General features: G+C 37.8%; 1 protein-coding gene across 15 annotated transcripts in view; it reads left to right on the top strand.

The window, feature by feature from the left end:
- The window catches only part of ANK3 (ankyrin 3), a 663,391-nt gene that overhangs the window by 581,308 nt on the left and 66,086 nt on the right, over positions 1-15,997 (top strand). For all 15 annotated transcript variants that reach the window (XM_038533992.1, XM_038533998.1, XM_038533996.1 and 12 more), the window contains 2 exons: positions 4,762-4,986; positions 7,782-7,936. In XM_038533992.1, coding sequence (XP_038389920.1) covers positions 4,762-4,986; positions 7,782-7,936 — 380 coding nt within the window. The remainder of the gene's footprint in view (positions 1-4,761; positions 4,987-7,781; positions 7,937-15,997) is intronic.

Raw genomic sequence — 15,997 nt, 5'->3', positions numbered from 1 at the left:
GTTAGAAAGGAAAAGAATTAAAGTATTGGTGCAAAAAAATTCTTGCCTGTTTTGGTACTACTTCCAGGTCTTTAATTTTCCTTTTCAATTAAAAAAAAATCTAGTCATGTCCCTTAATTTTACTTATTCAAATGATGTTTTATTTCTGAATATCTCATTTTCCTAATAAAAAATATGTAGGTATTTCTGTTCATTTACCTTGCTGACTGCTTTTGTGCTTTGCTTTGAACCCGAAGTTTTCAGGTCAAGTTTGGTACCTTCTGCATTCCTGAAATAAAATTATCATTAAGTTTAGTAAATTAGTATTTTATTTCTTTTCTATAATTATTTAATTATTATTATATAATTATTTATTAAATTAGAAGAGAAATTAATTTTAAAAAGGAAAGAAAGAAATTCACTTTTAAAAAGTGAGTGTACCAATGAGTGGACCCAGAGGTGCAGAGGTAAAAACCACATCAGACAGGCTCCTTTCTACTACCCCATCATGTGACAGAATTGGGGTAGGCTGGGGGAGGTGACCTGCTGCAATTGCTGAATTGATAATCAGCGTATATTTAGATGTGGGATTCTTCACCTGTAGGTAATTAAAACTTGGGATAATCGAATCCACACAAATGGAATGGAAATAATTGAGATGATGAAAACATCCAGGTGTTTTCACCTCTGAAACTGGCATTTAGGCCATAAATTAGTTGTGATCCAGGACAAGAGGGGATTAGTTTGCAATTAAAGAAATTAACAATAATTAACATTTATGAATGCTGTATGTATTATATGAAGTATTTCCTGCTGCTTTTAATTAAAATAAATTGTAATAACTAATGTTTACCTTTTTATGTGCCTGGCATTGTCTTAAATGTCTTACATGTATTATCTTAATTATTTGAACCTTAAAATAACACTCTGAGTTAGGTTTTACTCATTATCCCCATTTTATAGATGAAAAGTCGGACTCATAGTAAGGCTGCAGGTTATTTAAAGTATTCTTACAGAATTATGGCTTGTAGCACAAAGAGTTGCAATAGCATTTAAGAAATAATTGCCATGAAAGGACTTTATAAATTATAAACTACCTGGTGGCCTTTGACTCATTAACATTGCATTTCTTTAACTCAATCAGAAAAACCTTTAATTATAGTAATATTAATGTTTTAATTGCTTAAAATATTTATACCATTGATACTAGATGTTTATGGATCTAACATTGCAAAAGCAAAAAAAAAAAAAAGAGAGAGAGAAAAGATTAGTTAAGAAGAAAAATGTAAATTACTTGGGAAACAGCAGCATATTCAAGAGTTCCCTGTATTAAGCTTGTTGGATTGTCACCATGTTACAAAGACCTAGAACCAGCATCTTGTATTCTCTACATTGGAAAGAAAAGCACCAGGGTTTAATTTAGTCAACTCTTTTGCTTTGCTTCAAATGATTGAACTTCAAATGAGAGGTTGAAAGAGCATAGGATAATAAAATCAGAAGTAAACTTTCTCATACACCAGAGAAAATGAAATATTTGAATGCCCAAATTCCCTCTCCTTCTTCTTGAATTTATTGAAACAATAGACATGTCCAGGAGAGCAAAAGTAATGGCAGCTAGTGTGGGCTTATTTGAAAAGGAAAATATAAACTTGGTATACACTTGGAAATGATTCACTAGTACCAGGTCTGTGGAGTAGCTTCTGTAGCCACTAAAGGAGAATAGTTTTCCAGGTTGTCCCACAAATGCCAAATGCCTTGATTTCATTTCCTGATGGTTTTTATTTTTCCTTTGCTTATCATTGACATTTTCTGTTGCTTGCTTCTAATTATCTTACATTAATTTTTCCCATTTGCTTTCTAAATTATTTTGCAGCTATTCTTCTCCACTTCCTCAGTATGATTCAAGGTGATAATTGTGTCCTTTATGTGAACCACCCTTTTTTGTATTTTTAATTTATGTGAAGTTTTCCCACAGTTAGATGTGTCAATGTCTGTAGTGTATCAGCATTCGTCATCCCGCTGTTCTTAAAACTAGAAACGTTCATGTGTTAGTTTTAGGATCATTCGTAGAATTCCTGATTTAGTTTAAATATTAATAAGGTACAACAAATATGATTAAACATCACCTTTTGATTTGTTTTTAATAAGTTATATTGCATGAAATTTTATTTTGCACAGAATATGTAAGGAATGAGTTTAGAAAATAAATCACTGTATTTCATGATGTTATTAATGATAGGACCCTTGTCCTGCTTAACCTATATTCTCACCTTTCCTCAGGCTACTGGCTCTATGAAGTTGAAAACCTTAGAACAATAAATGATTGCTAATGAGTACCAACTAGGCACTGGAGGGTGCTGTGTGGAACCCAGAGAAAAACTTCTCCAAATTTATAGTTAAAATCAGAATTCTAAGGCCTATTTTTTCCATTTGGTTCTGATACTCTTTGTAGTTTGGATATTTTTATATTGACACAGATAACCTTCTTATACTACCTGCCTTCAGACTGCTCAACTACAAGGGTTTTATATATATGTGTGTATACACACACACACACACATATATACATCTTTTTCATATAGGTATGTTTTTAGTATTAGTAACCTTGTCTGACCTATGCAATTCTGAAGCACACTTAACAGAATAGTTTTTGTTCAGTGGATCACTCAGTAAACATTTATTATGTACTTACTGTGTTTGGGAACTATGCTCAGCTTTGCAGGTCAAGCAGTGAATAAGACAGGCCTGATCTGAATTACCATCTATATTGTTGAGATCAGCTGTTTGTTGCTAGGACAAACATTGCCCTCCCACTGTAAACACTCCAGTGTTTATTTGTACTAATACAGCCAAACTTTCAAACCTAGAGTTTATCTTTAGTTTTTGAAATTTTATTTAAGTGATCTCTACACCCAGTGTGGGGCTCGAACTCACGAGCCCGAGATCAAGCGTCAGATGCTCCACCAACTGAGCCAGCCAGGCACCCCTCAGAGTTTATCTTGAATCATTTTAATCCATTCTGTTGCTATTATATCCAATCATGAGTTGACTTTCACCACTGAATGCTGGAAAGGGTCAGATTTTGTCTTTAGCTTCTTTTATAAAAGTTGCCCTATTACCTTCATTACTGAGTAAAGGTAGTTGTTAAATACATCTAAGACAATGTGGGCTCACCACAGCAGTTTCAAGTGAGCCTTGGTATCATTTAGCACTGGAAGCAGTTCATGTGAACACTTGCACAAGTGAACAAGTATCTTTGTCTTTGACTTGGGAGGTGTGTGTTTTGTTTTGTTTTTGATGAGATCAGTCTCTTTCCCCTCTTACTTTGACTACTACACTGGTTCTAGCCTCTCAGAGTATGTCTAATATTACAAAAATGCATAATCCAGAGGAAAATAGCTAAATCTAAAATAACCAGAAGGGTATGGGGTTGATTACACCTCACTGATGACCAGAGTTGGTTCTGAACATCTGATTGGCTGAAAAACGAGCCCTGTGCTATTGCCTTTCTCTATGGGGAGGCAGGTCAGTTTGCTTTGTTGAAGAGGTTACTCTTCTGAGGTCGAGAAGCATTACTCTTGAGGAAAGGGTCTCCAGCTACGACCTCCGTGCACGGCCCTAAAATCTGTTGCAGGATATTAGAACTGTATTTAGATGAACTATATTCAGTAGAGGATTTTGATGGATGGGATTATACCCCTGCCCAATACCATAGATATTCAGATAATTTTCTAATTATCAACATTTGCTGCTGTTTCAGTAATAAGCACATTTTCACATGTGAACATTGGGATGCAAAAGGACGTGTGTTCTCCTGTTTGACTTGCACTCTTCCATATGTCGGACTTACTAGCTTATGTTCACCAGAGTGCTTTATAATACCAAAGATTTGAGGAGGACTCTCCACAAGCATGTGATAGGAATCAGGAATTGCAATAACAAAGATAAGATACTAGTCATTTCTTTACATTTTCATATCTACATGAAGAAAAATAATTTTTCTTCATTAGCTTTAATAGAAAGGCCAATGGCGGAATTAGAGTATATAATTTAGAGACATTTTCTAAAAGTCTAAATATTCCGTTTTGTATGGCTATACAGATACACCAGTGTCAGTTATTTTAAACAGTTTTAAAGCCAAATTTATACTGAAAAGATTAAATTCCTTTCCATCAAAATTGCCTTAGCAAAACTAGCCATCTGCTTTTATCCTTAAATTCTGCTTTGTGGTAGTAAAAATTAGAGTGTTTGGTATGATTAAGCATATTTTTATTTTATGAGTTGTACATGTTAAGACATACTGTGGAGTTTCATCTGACTTGTCAGAGATAGAGATTCCATAGTCAGCATATGGCTAAAACCACTTATAGTTAAAAATGATGCTTGAAAAAAAAATGATGCTTGAATATAGCTGAAGTCATCCACTGACTCCACATAGGATGGTCTGGGTTTGGGTTTTACGTGCATGACAGTCCTGTGAGAGCCAGTTTTTATTCCAGCTTTGAAACATTCCTCAATTTGAGCATCTGACAAAGGGTTCGGCGTCTGTTACGGGGCCACATCCCACCAAAAGCAGTTTGTCATGTCCCACTTATTCCCTGGTTCACAGGCTGAAGGGCATGTTTGATGTGACTCCACTGTATCCACTTCCAGTTTATTTTTAAAGAGAGGAAACGATAGCTACATTGTCTGTGGTTTTAAACCTTAACATTGACTCTCAAGACCTACTGGGAAGACAGTTTCTTTCTGTCCTTGATTTGGGTTCTGATCTTCTCCCTGCAGGTTTCTGGTTAGCTTCATGGTGGATGCAAGAGGCGGCTCCATGAGAGGGAGCCGTCACCACGGGATGAGAATCATCATCCCGCCACGCAAGTGTACAGCCCCCACCCGAATCACCTGCCGACTGGTAAAGAGACATAAACTGGCCAACCCACCCCCCATGGTGGAAGGAGAGGGATTAGCCAGTAGGCTGGTAGAAATGGGTCCTGCAGGGGCACAATTTTTAGGGTAAGTGATTTTGTCAATCTTTATCTTGGCCCTTGTGTGATATATTTGGTTTTCTTCACCCTCTTTTAACTCAAGGAGTTAACCACTAAAACTACTCAGTTGGACCATTTTGATCGAGTACACCTTTCGTGTAGTGTCGGAGGTCACAGAGCTGTGTGACTCTCTGGAAAGCTAATAGGCTGATACTTCCTTAACTGAGTTTGCTGGTCAAAGCTTTTACTAACCGAGAAGCATGCTCTCTGCTCAGTGAGTGCACGGAACCCCGCAGCCCCCAGAGAAGTCAAGGCACCTTTCTTAGGGGAAAACGTAGACGCCGAAACTCTCTCACCAACATTGAATCAATGGCTACTCTGGGTGCACGTCTTCTTTAAAGATGATTTTCAGGGTGGTAATCCATTGTGATGCGGTGTTTGCAAAAAGGAAAAATGAATTCGTTTTCTGAGGTGGCACTTGGGTGCTGATCAGGCTGGCTCTGTCGTGACGGACAGTTTGTTCACAGTTTCCCCTTCTCGTTTCTCTTCCTGCTGCATGGATGTTATTCAGTAAACTGCACCTTCCTACCAATCCTCCCCCTGTAAATGAGGGTGAGAGCTTGGTTAGCCGAATCCTGCAGCTTGGGCCGCAAGGAACAAAATTTATTGGGTAGGACCTTTATAGACAAGATACAGAATGTCTACAACTCTCTTTCCATTTTCAGTTTTTTTTTTGTCACACCCATGGTCTTCTCGTCTTAATTTTATTTTTATCTTTTCAGTTTTTAATGCTTTCAGTTGATACGTGTCACTGAAAGAAACAGAAACCATAGTGGCTTGACTTACTGTAGCCCTGCTCCCTCTCTCGTGCTTCCCGAGCATGTGGAATCCACCGCAAGCATTCTGCTTCATGACGTTGTGCTTTTGTAAACCTTCCTTTAATTTGAAATGTTTCAACTGCTTCTGATAGTTGTTAAGACAGACTGACGACCTCACTGTAACCCAGTATAAGAGAAGGTATTTGCAGGCTTTGAAGTGACATTTGCTATAAATGAGTAGGTACATGTGTGAATATAGATATGTGTATATATTTTATATATATATATATATATATTACGTGTCTGGACTTCCAGTTTTTTTTAAAAGTACGTACTTCCACATACTGAGTAATCTTTATGGGCTTTGCAAAAGAAAAGTCCTCAATAAGTCAACTGATTTTGATAAATGCTGGGAATAGAAGATACTTAAAGAAAGCCAAATAGGCAGCAGAGAGAATATTCTACTAAATTAATTAAAGTGTCTTGTTTTGTTTCGTTTAAGCTGAAATGTGTTGGTATTTGTTGTTTGTTTGCTCGTCTGTCTGATTGGTGGATTTGCCTTGGCAGTCTGCATGAAGAGACCTGTTATGAAAAGTTATGCTTGGCTTTCACCTTGGTCAAAGGCCCTGGTTCATACCTTCTCTCCAGTATTGTTGAATGTCCTACACAAAGCCACATTCCTTAAATATTTACAGAGACAGTATCTGATACATTAACCTGCAAAGATTGTATCTAGTTCTCAAAAAAAATTTTTTTAATGTCAAATCAGATGTGATTAAAACCTATAGTAAATATCATAACTCTTAAAATTATTAACACTCTTAGGAATAGTTGATTTTGTTTCTACCTATCAAAAAATAAAGACATTATAAAAAATTTTAAAAGCCTTCATTTGAATTAATTATAATTATTTTGCCAAAAGGAAAATTCCCACATCTATCATCCCATTTTAAGTAAATGATTTTGTAATAAATGATACATTCATATCTACTTACATTATTGGATCGTTACAATGACTCTCCCTTTTTATGCTCTTACCTATTGAAGCCTTTGTCTTCTATTATCACATGTGCATAAACATATAGGTTAAGAGGTGAGGTTACATACAACCTCTGTAGGAGAATAATGATACTGTCTACTTAAATGTCATAAAATAAAGCTGCACAATCCAACTACATAAACTGTGTGTGATTGTGGTCTGCTTACTTCCATCCATCTTTTTTAGCATTTATCCTATTTTAAAAGTTAATAAAATTATTCCTGTGCTCGATTGGCTATCCTCAATTTGCAGCCATCCTTTTACATTCTTTTGCAAAAGGACACTGTCAAAAATTAATATATCTCTATATTACAATTTCAGACCAACAAGTGCTTTTTCAGAAAGTTTAAATATTCCTGTGCAGGTTATACTAGAGTTAGGAAATTAAGCTGCCCACTACCATTTCACAAATTAGAAATGAGTGAAACCGCCTTAACTATACAGGCCATCAAAGTCATAGAAAGTCACTATTGGAGGCAGTGAATTAGGTCGATCGTTTGCTTGCTTAGGGGTCAAACACTTGTGATCTTTCAAAGTAGGAAATATACAGAATTTCTTTTTCAAAGAACTGACTGTGTCCTTTTAAATCATTAGCTTTTTGTATAATATAATAGAGCTATCATGTTTTTAAAAATGGACCAACTTGCTTATGGTCTATTTTAATAGCTTTCAATTCCTTGATTCAAAAATCCTGTTTAGATATGCTGAATATTTTCCCTTTACTAAATCAAATGCCTAACATATGGTAGGCCCTTATGAATTGTTTGTGAATGAATGAATGATGGCATGTTTTCAGGCTTCTAACATATTATTTAATTAGCAAATGATTCTGCAGCTTTGAAGTCATTCCCAACCTTAGTGGCACCTCTGATTTTCAAATGAATACTGTTAATGAAACTGTCTTGAAAGTATGATACTATAAATATATTTCATTTGATAGCAAAATAATGTGGATTTTTTTTCCAGCCCTGTCATAGTGGAAATCCCTCACTTTGGGTCTATGCGAGGAAAAGAGAGAGAACTCATTGTTCTTCGAAGTGAAAATGGTGAGACGTGGAAGGAGCATCAGTTTGACAGTAAAAATGAAGATTTAACCGAACTACTTAATGGCATGGATGAAGGTAATTATGACGAACTCCTTGTCTCTATAAATGTCTGCAGGTAGGAATCAAAGGACTGGCTGTGATGAAGTTAATGTTGCTTGAACACTACTTATTTGTATCTTGAGCTGGGAGTCCAGCTCCCTGGCATTTATTGCTGCTTTCTGAATCTCAGGCATGAAGTTCCTTTTAATCCCACAGCTTTTTTTCTCACAATACTAATGGACAAATATTACGATGATGATTCTTCCGGCCTTTAGTCAAATGTATTCAGCTTTCCCAAACCCAATAGAGTTTTCTAAGTGCAAGATGTGTAAGGAGGAGGTGAATAATAATGGAAGGTATGCAAAGCATGCAGAATATTTTTAAGGAAATACGTTCACATTTTATTTTTGGAATAATTCTTTCTGGATCCTTTCCTGTGTCTCTGTTTTCTCCCCGATTATTCCAACATTCTTCATGAATTTTTAATTTCTCTTGGGCAATGATCACGGAAAAGAATAAATTGCAGGCTAGTTACTGGAGTCTGTGTCATATTCTGTGACCTACTAAGGCCACGTGGCTGAGCATGTCACTTATCATACACTCTTCCCTCAACTAACCCTCAGAATGAAGCAGGGTTTCTTACTAGACTTTGAGAATAGACTTGTTTTGAGAGTAGGTACTTGGTGCAGAGTTTTCCTTTGAAAAGATAAAAAACATAGACCAAGTTCGCCACAGAATGAATCTTTAGACTGACTTCCTCATCACTACAAATCCAGCACTTGTTCTAAAAAAGAGCTTTATTAGAGATATAATTCACATATAAAATTCACTATCCTGGCATTTAATTCACTGGCTTTTGGAATGCATCCAGCATAGTCTCTGGTTTCAAAGTGAGCACAAAGGAGCTAGACCGACTTGGGTGTTTGAGGGATGAGCATGGGCAAGTTCTTTGGTCCCTGTGAGACTCTTACTTCTGTAAAACGGAGATCACCTTCCTTGCTTCATAGGGTTGTTATTGGGAAAAATAGTTCTGTGAAGCACTTGTGAAATACAGCCTTTGTCACACAGTAAGCCCTCAATAAATATCAGCTGTTGTCACTATTTATTCTAGAGAAAAAATTGTCTGCCAAAGTTTCTGTATAAGACACAATAGCAGCCAACCAAGAATTTAAAGATGTTCTTACAGCAGGGTGGAAGGACTAATAATTGTTGAGTTTCTACCATTCATGAGGCAGTGATAAACTCCCTTCTGTAAGAAAATTTAAAACAAACCTATAGTCCTGCGAAGTAGATAGTTTTTTTTTTATTATTATTATTCATAGAGACAGAGAGAGGCAGAGACACAGGCAGAGGGAGAAGCAGGCATCATACAGAGAGCCTGATGTGGGACTCGATCCAGGGTCTCCAGGATCACGCCCTGGGCTGCAGGCAGCGCTAAACTGCTGTGCCACTGGGGCTGCCCGAAGTAGATAGTTTTAATCACACTTTAGAGAACTGAAGTTCAGACCAGTCAACTTACTTACCTAAGGTTACCGAAACTAAGTAGCAGCACTAGGGTTGAAATCTTGTTGTATCTTTCTTCCAAAGACTTAACTGTATTGCGCTTACTTTAGAAATGTGTGTCTGATGGAGGAGAAAATAATTTTTTTAAAGATTTTATTTACTTATTCATGAGAGACACAGAGAGAGAGAGACAGAGACATAGGCAGAGGGAGAAGCAGGCTCCCTGCAGGGAGCCCAATGTGGGACTCGATTCCAAGACCCTGGGATCACACCCTGAGCCAAATGCAGATGCTTAATTAAACACTGAGTCACCCAGGCGTCCCAAGAGAATTAATTTAAAGAGGTAAATTCCTACAAACCTCTAGAGGTAGGTAAATTCCCACAAACTCTTTAAGGTCCAGAAGAATAGTCATCTTAAATGAGTATCATTAAATGTATCATATGTGATACTGATATTTATATCTATAATTTCAAATGATTTCTAATAAGAACATGCAATGGTAATTAAGATTTCTAATTTTTATTACCTTATTTTAAAGCATGAAAAGTAGTCATACTCTTAAAAGGAAATTGATAAGAAAACACAATTAAAAGTTTTAAAAAGAGGGATACCTGAGTGGCTCAGTGGTTGAGTGTCTGCCTTCAGCTCAGGGCGTGATCCTGGGGTCCTGGGGTCGAGTCCTGCATCGGGCTTCCAACGTGAGGAACCTTCTCCTCCCTCTGCCTATGTCTCTGCCTCTCTCTGTGTGTCTCTCATGAATAAATAAATAGAAGCTTTTAAAAACAAAAGTTCCTGGGGTCCCGGGATCGAGTCCCACATCAGGCTCCCCGCTTAGAGCCTGCTTCTCCCTCTGCCTTTGTCTCTGCCTTTCTCTCTCTCTCTCTGTCTCTCATGAATAAATAAATAAAATCTTTAAAAAAATAAAAATAAATAAAAATAAAATAAATAAAATAAAAGTTTTAAAAAGAATACATCCTAAGAGAATGAATTGAATTAGCATTTTGAAAATAATAAAGTACTTTAGGTGATTCAGGATTTAAAAATGGAGAGAAGAAGAGAAATGGGTTTTCCAGAGAGGTTATTTTGATTTAAGAAAAATAAAGTATATAAATATTTTCATGTTTCTAGTGTTTCTTTTTTTAAGATTTTATTTGTTTGTTTGTTTGTTTGAGAGAGAGAAAGAGAACATGAGCAGGGAGAGTGTCAGAGAAGAAGAGAGAGAATCTCAAGCAGACGCCCCCCTGAGTGTGGAGCCTGATGCGGGGCTCTATTCCATGACCCTGAGATCATGACCTGAGCTAAAATCAAGAGTCGGTTGCTCAGGACACCTGGGTAGCTCAGCGGTTGGGTGGTTGCCTTCAGTTCAGGTCGTGATCCCGGGATCCAGGATCGAGTTCCGCATCAGACTCCTGCGAGAGTCCTGCTTCTCCCCCTGCCTGTCTCTGCCTTTCTTTCTCTGTCTCTGTCTCTGTCTCTCATGAATAAATAAATCTTTAAAAAAAAAAAAAAAGAGTCAGTTGCTCAATCAACTGAGCCACCCAGGTGCCCCCATGTTTCTAGTGTTTCTTAAATGTCAATATAGTAGATTACTAGTTACTGAAATGTAGCCTCTATTACACACAGATTTTCCTTTATTTTTTATTTTATTTAGGGCATCTGGGTGGCTCAGTGATTGAGCATCTGCCTTTGGCTTAGGGCATGATCCTGGAGTCCCGGGATCGAGTCCCACATCAGGCTCCCTGCATGGAGCCTGCTTCTCCCTCTGCCTATGTCTCTGCCTCCTTTTCTGTGTCTCTCATGAATGAATAAATAAAATCTCTAAAAAAAATAAAGATTTTATTTAATTATTTGAGAGAAAGAAAGCAAGAGAGAGAGAGAGATCACAAGCAGAGGGAGAAGGGCATAGGGAGAAAGAGAAGCAAATTCCCTGCCAAGCAGGGAGCCCGATGTGGGACTCAATTCCAGAATCCTGGGATCATGATCTAAGCTGAAGGCAGATGCTTATGCGACTGAGACACACAGGCACCCTCTTTTTTTTTCTTTTTAATCAAGCTACCTTGGTACTGTAACCTCCTGAGGGCTGAGTACATGTCTTATTTTTTTTTTTTTAAGATTTTTTACTTATTTATTCATGAGACACAGAGAGAGAGAGGCAGAGACATAGGCAAAGGGAGAAGCAGGCTCCATGCAGGGAGCCCAATATGGGACTCAATCCCAGAACCCCGAGATCATGCCCTGAGCCAAAGGCAGACACTCAACTGCCGAGCCATCCAAGCATCCCCAGAGTACAAGTCTTAATCACCTTTGAACTCCCAGAGTCAGATGCAACATTGATTTCGGCTCCCCCTCATTGCTGATGAGGGGCAGAAGGAGGAACCTCTTTAAAATTATGTAGCTATGGGCAGCCCGGGTGGCTCAGTAGTTTAGCGCTGCCTTCAGCCCAGGGCCTGATCCTGGAGACCCGGGATCGAGTCCCACATGGGGCTCCCTGCACCTTCTCCCTGTGCCTGTGTCTCTGCCTCTCTCTCTCTCTCTCTCTCTCTCTCTGTCTTATGAATAAATAAATAAAATATTTAACAATAAATAAGTAAATAAATTTAAGAAAATTATGTAGCTATCTGGAGGAAGAGTTCTCATCAGTCTATTTCCTTTACTCCAAACGTCATTAATGTTAATCTCTAGGAGACAAAAGTTAAAGAGGAGCATTTACTTTGAGGAAAACTCTGAGAAAGTAACAATAATCCAGAATAACAAGAATACCAAACATTCTAAAATAGTGCTGTCCAACAGAACTTTATACGATGATGGGAATACTCTGTGTATGCTGTCTGACAGTAATCACTAGTCCCCTGTGATTCTGGAGTACTTGAAATGTGACTAGTGCAGCTGAGGGAAGGTGATTTTTAATTTTGTTTAAGTAATTTCAGATAGCCACATATGGCCACTTGCTACCTCATCGGACATTTTGTAGTTCTAGCAAAAACATTGAGTATTCTAATATGTTCTCCTTTGATTTTGAGTATATATTTTAGTATGTCCCAACAGTCACAGGTGGAATTTTTTTTTTAATTTTTAAGGTTTATCATACAGTGGACTTCCATGATTTCATGCAGACTTGTGTTTCTTTTTAAAAGCAAAACAAAACAATTTCCAATAGGAATTAGTCCTATCCTTGCTTACACAAATGATGCCCCCAGTGCTGCCATACTCAGGACATCTGTCAGATGTTTTAAGAAATGATGATGTAGCCCTCTGTCCTGGATTCTGTATGCTATCTTGGTAATAGTAGAAAGAGTTTCTTTGCTACATTTTTTTTTAAAGATTTTATTTATTTGAGAGGGAGAGAGCACGAGTGGTGGGAGGAGGAAAGGGAGAGGGAGAAGCAGACTCCCCGCTAAGGAGGGTGCCTGACACAAGGCTTGATCCCAGAACCCAGGGATCATGACCTAAGCCAAAGGCAGATGCTTAACCCACTGAACCACCCAGGTGCCCCATAATGTCTCCTTTTTAAACCTCTTCCATAAATGAATCCTTTGTAACTAGCGTGTATGCTCTTTGTATAACCAGTCCTATTGTACTTTATTCTCTGAAAATCTTAAAACTCAAATATTTAAAAATCACCCTAGCTAGTATTTTGATAACTGATTTTTACTAAACAACACAATCATAAAGATTAGATTATGGTTCTGTAGTATTTCAAAACTTGTAAAGCCTTTCCAAATGCAGTTTAGTAGTTAGAATTTAATAGACTATTTTAATAAAATAAATTCATAAAAAGACAAGTTTAAGGAGGAGGATAATTTTCCCAGTGTAACGTGGGGGTTAGAATCAGGATCTGTAGACACTGCATAGACTGGAATTCCCAACATGCCCCACCACTTACTAGCTGTGCAACCCTAACCAAGCACTCAATCTCTTTAAACTTTAGTTTCAATCTATAAAGTAAGGATACCTCATAGAGAACTCAGGGGAAACTGACAAGCTAATATGTGTAAAGTTCTTAGCGTCTGAAACATGGGACTCAATCAGGGACACTGGGTGGCTCAGCAATTGAGCGTCTGCCTTCAGCTCAGGGCGTGACCCCGGAGTCCTGGGACCGAGTCCCACGTCGGGCTCCCTGTATGGAGCCTACCTCTCCCTCTGACTGTGTCTCTGCCTCTCATTCTGTGTCACTCATGAATAAATAAATAAAATCTTGAAAAAAAAAAAAAAGAATCAATCAACATTAGTATTTGTCACTGGTGCCATATACAGTTGTGCAGGAGAGCAGGTCGGAGCTAAAATCTTGACTCTTCCACTTACCAAGCCATCTGCTCTGACACTGGCTACAGAACAAAGGGGCATTCTATCTAATGTTCTCAAATCATTTACCTGTAGAGTGGTGTCCACTCCACTGGTACCCTTTTCCAAATCACACAAGGCTAGTTGAAGCCCTGGTCATGGTTGATGCCTCCCCATTACCACCACCAAGTCAGGAGATTGTAAAAAGATCTAGATTTAGGCTTCTAAATTCCAGACTTCTGACTCCAGATTTAGTTGTTTTTCTATAATACGCTTTGGCCTTTCTATGTTCTCAAATGAAGGATGCCTATGAAAGTGTTTTGTGTGGAATAAAAATGTTACGTAAATGTTAACTGCTATTTTAATTTTCCATTACTCATAAAGGTACCATCTTAGTTCTTATATGACTCAAAAGGATATAATATGTATTCAGGAAAAATAAAATATGGTGGTATTAAGATTTATTTCTACCACTAGTGAGCGGAGACAAAAGCATCCATAGATGGTTACGCTAATGAAGCAGGTGTGTTAACAAAGCTTTATTGAAGTAAGAGGCTAGAATGACAGAGGACAGGTGGTCTGGGTGTGAAAAACCTGCTGTTACCACCAGGATGTCATGTGACAGGAGCAACTTTTCTCTTTGGCAGCAGACAGGGATCTTGTTCTAGCACTTGTCAATTCTCTGCTAAGAAAAAGATACCATAAAACACAAAATATTCATTCTACTCCCCCCAAAAAAACATCATCTTTAAAGTGCAACAAGTTGAATTCACTTCATAAGTTTGTTTAAAACCTTTAGTTAAGGGGTGCCTGGGTGGTTCTGCAGGTTAAGCGTCTGCCTCTGGCTTGGGTCATAGTCTCAGGGTCCTGGGATGAAGCCCCACATCGGGCTCCCTGTTCAGTAAGGAGTCTGCTTCTCTCTCTCCCTCTGCTCCTCTCCCCTGCCCATGCTTGAGCTCTCTCTTTCTCTGTCAAATAAATAAAATCTTAAAAAAAAAAAAAAAAAAAACCTTTAGTTAAATTCATGGAGTTCCATTAAGCATGTTTAAAATTGTGCTTCCAAAGTCAGACTCCAAGGGATGTTTTGCAATTTATGGTTTTGCTCGAACTAGGAGTATTTACTAGTAGAAGAATCCTTCCTGGGCAGCCCGGGTGGCTCAGCGGTTTAGCCCTGCCTTCAGCCCAGGGCCTGATCCTGGAGACCCCGGATGGAGTCCCACGTCAGGCTCCCTGCATGGAGCCTGCTTTTCCCTCTACCTGTGTCTCTGCCTCTCTCTCTCTCTCTCTCTCTCTCTCATGAATAAATAAATAAAATCTTAAAAAAAAAAAAAAGAATCCTTGAGAATCCTCCTTGGAGGTCTTAAAATTGAAGAGTTTGAGAAATGCTCTAGTCTTGCACTGTCACTACAGTTGCTACTAGCCACATGTGGCTACAGAACACTTGAAATGAGGCTAGTATGCATTGAGATGTGCTATGAGTGTAAAAAACACCAGATATACGAAGCAAACCCCTCCCTCCAAATCTATATCTCATTAATAATTTTTATATCATTTACGTGTTGAAATGGTAATATTTTAGATACACTCAGCTAAGTAAAAAATATTGTTAAAATTAATTTTACCTGTTCCCTTTTATCTTTCCAGTGTTGCTATAAGGAAATTTAAAATTACAAATGTGGCTTACATTATATTTCTTTTAGTCAGTGCTTCTCTGGACAGTGTGTAGACTTGTGTAGCCATATTTATTAGATTTTAAAATCAAAATCATTGCTACCTAAGTAATAACAAGAATGCTTTGAGGATATGGGAATTATGCTATTATTTTAAAATCCCAATTACTATAGTGGAGCAAAGTATCGCTGAAGCTCCCCAAACAATGCTACACTGCCAGGAAAATGTTTCTTTGCTGTGTCATTGCCATGAGACTAAATGAAAGTTTAAAATAATACATCTTAGATGAAATAATTATGCTATTTTTTTTTTTTTTTTTGGAAATTGAAGCAGGAAAGAGAAACTGGTACCTATAATGTTATACAATAAAAAACAAATTTTCTGTAATTTATTATCTAACTATATCAACAGTAACTACAGAAACAGACTTTTCAGTTAAAAATTACTACTTTGGGGCAGCCCGGGTGGCTCAGCAGTTTAGCGCCGCCTTCAGCCCAGGGCCTGATCCTGGAGGCCCCGGGATCGAGTCCCATGTTGGGCTCCCTGCATGGAGCCTGCTTCTCCCTCTGCCTGTGTCTCTGCCTCTCTTTCTCTATATGTCTCTCATGAATAAATAAATAAAATCTTTAAACATAAATAAA

Source organism: Canis lupus, chromosome 4 (assembly GCF_011100685.1).
Source record: "Canis lupus familiaris isolate Mischka breed German Shepherd chromosome 4, alternate assembly UU_Cfam_GSD_1.0, whole genome shotgun sequence".
Taxonomy (NCBI): Eukaryota; Metazoa; Chordata; class Mammalia; order Carnivora; family Canidae; genus Canis; species Canis lupus.
Note: the sequence above shows the minus strand (reverse complement) of the source record. Positions and strands in the feature narration are given on the sequence as shown.